The 9,706-nt window shown below is 40.0% G+C and overlaps 2 protein-coding genes across 2 annotated transcripts; both read right to left on the bottom strand.

Annotated features, from left to right (window-relative positions):
• Nucleotides 1–2,716: 2,716 nt before the first annotated feature.
• On the bottom strand, nt 2,717–4,658 carry LOC308362647 (hatching enzyme 1.2-like; the record flags this gene model as incomplete). The annotated part of the gene is made up of 8 exons (XM_080835376.1): nt 2,717–2,861; nt 2,987–3,068; nt 3,184–3,362; nt 3,751–3,855; nt 3,946–4,099; nt 4,205–4,286; nt 4,383–4,490; nt 4,587–4,658. 8 exons carry the CDS (start codon nt 4,656–4,658, stop codon nt 2,717–2,719), a joined length of 927 nt encoding a protein of 308 aa, XP_080691502.1.
• A 2,643-nt stretch (nt 4,659–7,301) lies between these two features.
• LOC308362646 (hatching enzyme 1.2-like) lies at nt 7,302–9,392 on the bottom strand (the record flags this gene model as incomplete). Its single annotated transcript, XM_080835375.1, has 9 exons — nt 7,302–7,347; nt 7,440–7,583; nt 7,710–7,791; nt 7,916–8,094; nt 8,483–8,587; nt 8,678–8,831; nt 8,939–9,020; nt 9,117–9,224; nt 9,321–9,392. 9 exons carry the CDS (start codon nt 9,390–9,392, stop codon nt 7,302–7,304), a joined length of 972 nt encoding a protein of 323 aa, XP_080691501.1.
• Nucleotides 9,393–9,706: the final 314 nt, after the last annotated feature.

Below are 9,706 nucleotides of genomic sequence, written 5' to 3'. Positions count from 1 at the left end.
ACTGCCTTTGCACAAGCCCAGGCCCAGGTCGTAAAAGGTCAGAAGCAACGGACACCCCTCCATCACCATCGACAACGACCCAGGTGCCAACCGGACCCAGAGGACATGTGATTTTCCTGTTGATAGTAGGACATTTTGCCAAAACATTCAGGAAGAAATCCACCTGCCCCAACTGTGCTTTTAAGGACAATGAAGACAAAGGCCCAATTTACACACGGTTTTTCCCGACACCGCCGACATCTGCGCGGATTTAAACAGGCCGCAGGAAGTTCCTCAGGACGCCCGTGAAAAAAATTAACTTTAAAACAACAACTTTAGATTACCAAGCGCTCGGCCTTGGTTCTTGTAAAGTGCCTGAAGGGCAAAGAGACTGTGAACCAGAACGGTGGGAGGTAACGCAGCAGCATATCAGTTCATAGGCCTACCCAGAATGACAATGCTTAAGCAATACTGCATGAGTGATATGTGTATGAATCAACATTAAAATGTATGAACTGAAACCATAAGTAGCAAACTAAATTGCTCATGTAGCACATAAATAATAGTGGTAATTAATAAATGACCTTAGTAATTAAAGGGAAATTAGTCTAAATTGCGCGCTAGAGACAATGAATGATTCTAAGTGCACCCCTAGTGGATACTGGACCGTCTTTGATCGTTAATTGTCCTAAGTAAAAGTTTGGATCTAAAAACAATATGGCCCAGCTTACTTTAATGAAACAATTAATCAGGTTAATTACTCCTTGACTCCTTAATTACTACTTGATTTAGCAGCTAGGCCTATATGTGTTCCTCTGCTGTTTGTCCCTTTTCTTCTCCTGTCCTCTCTATTGTCTGCCCAGGTGTGTGATATCTGATTGCTTAACCAGATGCAGAGCAATCTGGCTAGTGATGGCAAAGTAAAGCTTTACAAACCAGCAAAGCTTGCAATACAATTCTTTTGAAAAAAAGGTTAATTACTCGAAGCTTTTCAAATCAGAGCTCGATGGGGACCTCTGCTGGAGAATGTTAGGGAAAGCACTCTGTGGCAAACTGTTTCACAACAGAACCAACACATGAATCTCCCTGAAGCAAAATCGAATGAATGGATAAATGTTTGTTTTTCGTTTATCATCCTCATGCATATCGCTGTAGATTAGGCTAATTCATTGAAAATTGTAGACAGATTCTTTCCAAGCCATTTAGGCATAGCTAAGTAAATTGCTAAGTGAAATGTTTTAGCTTAGCTATAGAATCTTCCATTTTTCGCGTCAAGGTCAACTATAAGTGTAGAAGTAGAGCAGCAGCATATTTTCCAGTATTGTGAATATTTTAGACACGATGCCCACAAGACAAATAAATATAAATCACCATTTAGCAACTTGTCATGTGGTGGTACCATACAAGGACAGCATCAGTTTGGGGTTCTTCTTGACAGAGTCGATCTGTCCTATTGATTATAACACATTAATTAATGTAAAAATAAATAAAGTTTGCAACGAAATACAACTCATGAATACAGAAAGAAAATGAATGCATTAACACAGACACACACATGATTATAGTGAATCTGTACAGACCAACAATGCACTGTAGCCCAGACTGGAAAGGCTTATTGACGCTTCTAAGTGTTTGGTAGAATTACTGGTGCTTGGGGAGAGGGACTGGTGCTTAAAGAGTTACCAGTGCAGTGCTTAGAAACAGGAGGAGTATTTCTATCATTTATAGTGGCAAACGGTGAGTATATACTTAACAAATACAGAGACAGTGGGATGGGAATATTTTATAATGGACAATGGCAGTGCTTGTGGTTAGGGGGGGGAATTATTGTGGTAACTGAAGGTGTTTATGGAGACTTGAGTTGTTTGTTTTTTGTTTAAGAACAGGATTTTCTCCACAGCGCTGGGGCTGGGCACTTCACCAGCCCCAGAAGTTGACGTTTTTAATTGCAGCATGGTTTCTTTTTATATCACACATTTCAGCTGTAACACCCAGGGCCTGTTTCCAGAGGTCCTATGGTCCTTTCTTTTGTCTCCCCCTCCACCCCCTACATTGTTGAGAGGCCTACACATACTTTTCTTTACTGTTTTTCTTGAAATGTAATCAACTACAAACTAATTTATTCACTGTCATTGATTTAATATGACTTTAACTGAAAACATAATGTCATACAGCCAGGACAGCCTACAGAGTGGCAGCGCTTTGTGTTGCGTTGACTCGCGTCAAAGTCTGTCTGATCACAAAATTCATTGTTTACCCACCTCTAATTTTACCACTACAGCCCTGTTCAACATACACATGGCATATTTACATAGGTCTACTTTAGAATCATTTGACCTTGAAACCGTTGGATACACTGAATTGCATTGTATTTGCCTAAGGTTTGATGTATTTGAATAGATGCTCTATGGGGAACCCAGACTCTTATTTTGTAGAAATAAACAACAGCAAAAAGGGCTATTGAGTTCATCTCAGTCATTTATTTTCCAGTATTGTGAATATTTTAGACACGATGCTCACAAGACAAATAAATATAAATCACCATTTAGCAACTTGTAATGTGGTCGTACCATACAAGGACAGCATCAGTTTGGGGTTCTTCTTGACAGAGTCAATCTGTCCTATTGATGAGAAGAAAGACAAATCAGGGTATCAGATGGCATTCGTCAATCGTGATTCCTGTAATTTCACTGTCCCCAGACAAAATAATGCACTCTCTCCATGTAACTGATGGAGTTTAAACACCATACTCACAGCATCCATAGAGTTTGTTGATCCTTAGGATGTCAGTGCGAGACATTCCCCGTCTCTGTCCAATTTGCACATTTCGGTTTGGAATTGGAGTGATTGTCTCCCTTCCATTCTGAACTGTGAAAGCAGTTCTACAGAAGGACATTTTAACAGGGATTTGTAAAAGTTTTATAAAAACATATTTTTATTTAGTAATATGAAGAGAAAAAACAGCTCTTGATGATTAAGTTTTATTCAGTGGGTCCCATTTTCTTACCTCCCATAATGCATCACAGAAGTGTAGTCATATGGAGTGTTCTGGTTGTTGGTGCGTTGTTTCCGGAAGTTGGAAGCCATTCCTGCCAAAAGACAGACAAACAAGAACTTTAAAAACATGACTATCTCTCATGAAGAATTATTTTAGTTCATTTAAATTATTCTGAGAGAGAATTAAGCATAAGTAATATGGCTTACGTGGGTTGATGAAATTCCAGTTGATTCTCACATACTGGTCTCTGTCACTCCTGGTTTGTTCATGGTAGAAGCCCAGAGCATGTAGGAGTTCATGCTGGATGATGCCGTGGTAAACACAACCACGCCTGTTCAGGGAGACCACCTGTCTGCCTCCTGTCCTCCCAAGGCTGGAAAAGCACCTGAGAAAGATGGGCGGAACAATGACAGCAACAGTTACAGCAGGGTTTCATGAACTTAAATGAGTGTATGTACTAATTCCTCAGGTTTGCTTTTATTTGTTCACAGAATTATGCTTAACAACCAGGATGTGTTTAATGACATTATGTTACTAATTACCAGTCAGTCACACTAATCAGCATTAATGAATATTGAGTAGTAATTCTGCAGGTAATGCCAAACTGGTATTCATTGAGTAGTGGTCTTCACTGGTGTCATTACATTGGATCTTTACATAAGGTGTTATCAGCAGGATAATGAGTGTGGGATTTACATTTTAGAGAGAAAAGCGTTGTTCCAGGAAGCAGGTGTATGTTGACATTTTCAACACTTTACAGTCAACAAACTCACCCAGCTCTGTTCTCAATGCTGATGAAGTCCCTCTGATTTGATCGAGCAACAAACTGAACACAGGATCTTCTGTTGAAGGTTGCCATGGCATTTTGAATTTTCCTCCTATCATTGGATGCTGAAAAGCACAAAAAACATTAAGCACCAATGCTCAATGGGGCTGCTTTAAAATATATATTGCATATTAAAATATACAACAAATACTTACAAAACTGAGAGTTGACTGTGTAGGGGACCTGAACTTTCCCATTAGAAGACTTCCTCCATAAGCATTGGTTGTTCCAACAAGCCAGAGCATTTCTGGTTCTTGGTACAACAATATCTCCTTCCATTAGAAACTCACTGGAAGCTGAAAGATGAAATATCATTTTTAAAGTTATTCTAGTGACACTAAGTTTATGCCAATGATCATTTAAACGAAGCAGTTAAATAGTTTAATTAATGAGAAGCGGACCATTATTGGTTGCCAGAATCTGTGTAGTTATGTCCACACTGTCAGACTCCTCTATGAGAATCTCATCTTCATCACCGTCCTCCTGAGAACAAATAAAAACCAAAATGTTCAAATAAAAGGGTCCATACCCACAAATAGTATTTGAAGATAGCATTCTGAATGTAGCAGATATTCTCACCATGACAGGCAGAGGCTTGGACAGGCCATTGTTGGTTGCCAGAATCTGTGTAGGTATGTCAACATTGTCAGACTCCTCTATGAAAATCACATTTTCATCACCGTCCTCCTAGAGACAGATGAAATCCAAAAAGTGAAGATGCGGCGGTACAAATAAACAATTAGTATTTAAAGATAGAGTTATGAATATCTCAGGCATTCTTACCATGACAGGCAGAGCCTTGGACAGGCCAAGCAGCAGCAGCACAAAAAGGGAGATGGAGGCTCTGAGGTCCATGTTGCTTTAGTGTGTGGAGATGCTGTGGACGGCTCCTTCACTGGGGCTCGGTGTGTGAGACCCATCTCACCTGAGCTTTTATACAGCCCTCCGCAGGTGTGTCTGCAGGGGGATTTAGGCCGGCTGTCAGGGTCAGGTGTCTAATGGAAGCTCTTATGGGAGGACACCACCACCTCTCCCAGAAATTCAACAACTGAACAAAGACAATATGGTGAGTTTATTTGTTTTGATCACCTTCTAAGATGGCGTAAGCCTCTGATAGAAGTGACATTTGGAAATATGGCCTTAACTGAGAGGTGTTGTTTGAAGACCTGCAAGGGCAGCTTATAATTAGATATAGAATAATTAGATATTATTACCAGAACATATAAGCACGGCACTAAGGCAAAATATTCTGTTTATTTGTCTTCATCATCTCTTAAAATCTCTACATTTTGAGAGAAGTGTCAAAGTAGGGTGTGCCTTGGTAGTCAAAGACACACAAAGCCATGCTGCATTAGAATATTGAACCGTACCAATCAAGAAGATTAGACTTAACCATCTCTTCTGTTGAAATTATTTCAGACCCTTAAATGAGTGCAATGTCTTATATAAATAAGATGTATTATGCAGACTAAGATAAGCCAACATGGCATGAGACAGAATTTAATTATGCTCCCAATAAGGGTTTTTTCAAACGATTTCTGAGAATTGTAGAATTTGTTCCAAGGTTCTGGAAAAGTGGGAAATCAAATCTTCAATGTAACTTTCTTTCAACTATCAGTCATGCCCTGGCATTTGGAATAAACTTGTTCATGTAAGATTGCTTACAACTAGAGTTCAGTATCTGTAGGTGTTCTAACCTATTCAGTGGCATTGTTGACTACATTTATATCACACAAATGTGTTACAGTATGTGAAAAAGTATTTCAAAAATATTTGATTTCATATATTATTTTCATATTTGTATATTATCTTTTATGTATGATGCATTTTAATTACCAATGAGAATAGGTAATGATACATATTATTATTTTGAAAGTGGGAGACATGATGAATTATTTGTCCTATGTGAGCTAGATAGTGAATATTGTGTACTCTGATTTTTGGAATTCTGATGAAAGCCTGTGTTTTGTGGAGCACTACTGTGTTTTAGCCCACTGCACCACCATGGAACGATACTTCCTCTCCATATAGACCACATGAAGGAAGAGTTTTTAATTTTTTATATATATTCATATTAGAAAAATAAACAGAAACACTATCATGATGTTGTCTTCAGACAAACATTTGTACGGTATTTCATATTGTCAGCTTAATGCCAGTTTATAGTGATAGTGGAGGGTTTTTACAGTTTTTTACGTATTGTGGTATCACAAGAGGCTTGACCACTGTGCGGGGTGTAGGGCAGTGCGTAATGGCTTGGACAGAGCAGGCAAAAATGCTGTAAAACGAGGAATCCGGTTTATTTAACCAACAAAAAAGTCCTTCGGGAAGAAAACATAAAAATCTTCAAAAGTCAAACATAGGTTTCTTAAAGTTCCCAAACTTAAATTCTACCAACTGTAGTTTCAGATTAAAGTCTCTCAGCCAGCGAACTGAGCTTTTGCCACGCACGGTTTTCCTCGTTTCGTGTGTGTCTCCACTCCTTTGGTTCTCTCCCTCCCCCACACCTGAGCTCCAGCTTCAATTAGAGGGCTGAGGCATTTGCACCTGTCTGTGCAGTGCATCCTGGGAGATGGAGTTTTCCCAGCAGCCATCTTGTGGTGTGATAGCCATTCCGGGAGAGGAACATAACGCCCCTCTACCACACGTCCTCTCGTGATGCCACAGTATATATAAATATATTGCCAAATGCATTAGTCCAAGAAGTTAGATAACTTTGATCAGTTTCAGCACTCCTGATTGTGTTTGCAGGGCAAGTCTGTTGGCTGTAAGTCAGTTAGCATGCTAGTTTTAGAAGAAGAAAACTGCCCTGTCTCGTAAGGGCATAGTCTACTGGAGGCTTCCCATATTGTGCCCACACTCAACGCCAATTCCTGTTCCCATGTTAAAGATGCTACGGAGAGCCCATCATGGGCAAAACCCAACTGAACCCATATGGAAGCTCCGTAAGTGAGCTCTAATGAGGGTCCCATGTCCTATAGTCGACCCACAGAAGCGAACATGGGCAAACCCACAGCACAGACATGCTCATTGTCGACCTATACTGGGCCACATTGACTAATGATCGTGAGGGCCCATCATGGCCCATCCCACAATGGACCTGTGTGGGATTTCCATGGATCCACCCTTGTGGACGATTCTACAGAGACCCCACTGGGGCTCTGTTTAGAATTTTTATGACTCTGCCCACCGAAAATCTGAACTGGGCCCACATACACACACTTGCTCTCATAATTCCATAACTTATAACAAATTTTGGCTTATATGTGTTAATGTGAACTGTTGTGCGGCGGTTCTTTTAAAGACGGATACTGAGACGATATGTTTCTGATTCTGGAAATAGATTCTATTGCCACATTGCATGAAAATAGTGGAGCAACAACAAGACATTGAGTTATTTCCAGGCATTTTATTTTCCAGTAATATCAATATGACAGTAGTGATGCTCACAAAACATCTACATATTCATATGTCACATTGTGTTCTGTGATCAAGACGTCATGTGGTGGTTCCAGACTGGGACAGCATCAGTTTGGGTTTGGTTCTGTTTGGAAGAGGAAAGGATTGTCAGAATTGGATTGCAGTACTCATTATTTCAGCAATCTCAAAGATATACGATGTTTCACCATATCATACAGGAGGTCATACTCACAGCATCGGTAGAGTTTGTTGATCCTCAGGATGTCAGTGCGAGACATTCCCCGTCTCTGTCCAATTTGCACATTTCGGTTTGGAATTGGAGTGATTGTCTCCCTTCCATTCTGAACTGTGAAAGCAGTTCTACAGAAGGACATTTTAACAGGGATTTGTAAAAGTTTTATAAAAACATATTTTTATTTAGTAATATGAAGAGAAAAAAACAGCTCTTGATGATTAAGTTTTATTCAGTGGGTCCCATTTTCTTACCTCCCATAATGCATCACAGAAGTGTAGTCATAAGGAGTGTTCTGGTTGTTGGTGCGTTGTTTCCGGAAGTTGGAAGCCATTCCTGCCAAAAGACAGACAAACAAGAGCTTTAAAAACATGACTATCTCTCATGAAGAATTATTTTAATATAGTCTGTGTTCATTTAAATTATTCTGAGAGAATTAAGCATAAGTAATGTAGCTTACGTGGGTTGATGAAATTCCAGTTGATTCTCACATACTGGTCTCTGTCACTCCTGGTTTGTTCATGGTAGAAGCCCAGAGCATGGAGGAGTTCATGCTGGATGATGCCGTGGTAAACACAACCACGCCTGTTCAGGGAGACCACCTGTCTGCCTCCTGTTTTCCCAAGGCTGGAAAAGCACCTGAGAAAGATGGGCGGAACAATGACAGCAACAGTTACAGCAGGGTTTCATGAACTTAAATGAGTGTATGTACTAATTCCACAGGTTTGCTTTTATTTGTTCACAGAATTATGCTTAACAACCAGGATGTGTTTAATGACATTATGTTACTAATTACCAGTCAGTCACACTAATCAGCATTAATGAATATTGAGTAGTAATTCTGCAGGTAATGCCAAACTGGTATTCATTGAGTAGTGGTCTTCACTGGTGTCATTACATTGGATCTTTACATAAGGTGTTATCAGCAGGATAATTAGTGTGGGATTTACATTTCAGAGAGAAAAGCGTTGTTCCAGGAAGCTGGTGTATGTTGACATTTTCAACACTCTACAGTCAACAAACTCACCCAGCTCTGTTCTCAATGCTGATGAAGTCCCTCTGATTTGAGCGAGCAACAAACTGAACACAGGTTCTTCTGTTGAAGGTTGCCATGGCATTTTGAATTTTCCTCCTATCATTGGATGCTGAAAAGCACAAAAAACATTAAGCACCAATGCTCAATGGGGCTGCTTTAAAATATATATTGCATATTAAAATATACAACAAATACTTACAAAACTGAGAGTTGACTGTGTAGGGGACCTGAACTTTCCCATTAGAAGACTTCCTCCATAAGCATTGGTTGTTCCAACAAGCCAGAGCATTTCTGGTTCTTGGTACAACAATATCTCCTTCCATTAGAAACTCACTGGAAGCTGAAAGATGAAATATCATTTTTAAAGTTATTCTAGTGACACTGTAAGTTTATGCCAATGATCATTTAAACGAAGCAGTTAAATAGTTTAATTAATGAGAAGCGGACCATTATTGGTTGCCAGAATCTGTGTAGTTATGTCCACACTGTCAGACTCCTCTATGAGAATCTCATCTTCATCACCGTCCTCCTGAGAACAAATAAAAACCAAAATGTTCAAATAAAAGGGTCCATACCCACAAATAGTATTTGAAGATAGTATTCTGAATGTAGCAGATATTCTCACCATGACAGGCAGAGGCTTGGACAGGCCATTGTTGGTTGCCAGAATCTGTGTAGGTATGTCGACATTGTCAGGCTCCTCTATGAAAATCACATTTTCATCACCGTCCTCCTAGAGACAGATGAAATCCAAAAAGTGAAGATGAGGCGGTACAAATAAACAATTAGTATTTAAAGATAGAGTTATGAATATCTCAGGCATTCTTACCATGACAGGCAGAGCCTTGGACAGGCCAAGCAGCAGCAGCACAAAAAGGGAGATGGAGGCTCTGAGGTCCATGTTGCTTTAGTGTGTGGAGATGCTGTGGACGGCTCCTTCACTGGGGCTCGGTGTGTGAGACCCATCTCACCTGAGCTTTTATACAGCCCTCCGCAGGTGTGTCTGCAGGGGGATTTAGGCCGGCTGTCAGGGTCAGGTGTCTAATGGAAGCTCTTATGGGAGGACACCACCACCTCTCCCAGAAATTCAACAACTGAACAAAGACAATATGGTGAGTTTATTTGTTTTGATCACCTTCTAAGATGGCGTAAGCCTCTGATAGTAGTGACATTTTGAAATATGGCCTTAACTGAGAGGTGTTGTTTGAAGACCTG

The sequence above is a fragment of the Sprattus sprattus genome, assembly GCF_963457725.1.
Source record: "Sprattus sprattus genome assembly, chromosome: 3".
Lineage (NCBI taxonomy): Eukaryota > Metazoa > Chordata > Actinopteri > Clupeiformes > Clupeidae > Sprattus > Sprattus sprattus.
Note: the sequence above shows the minus strand (reverse complement) of the source record. Positions and strands in the feature narration are given on the sequence as shown.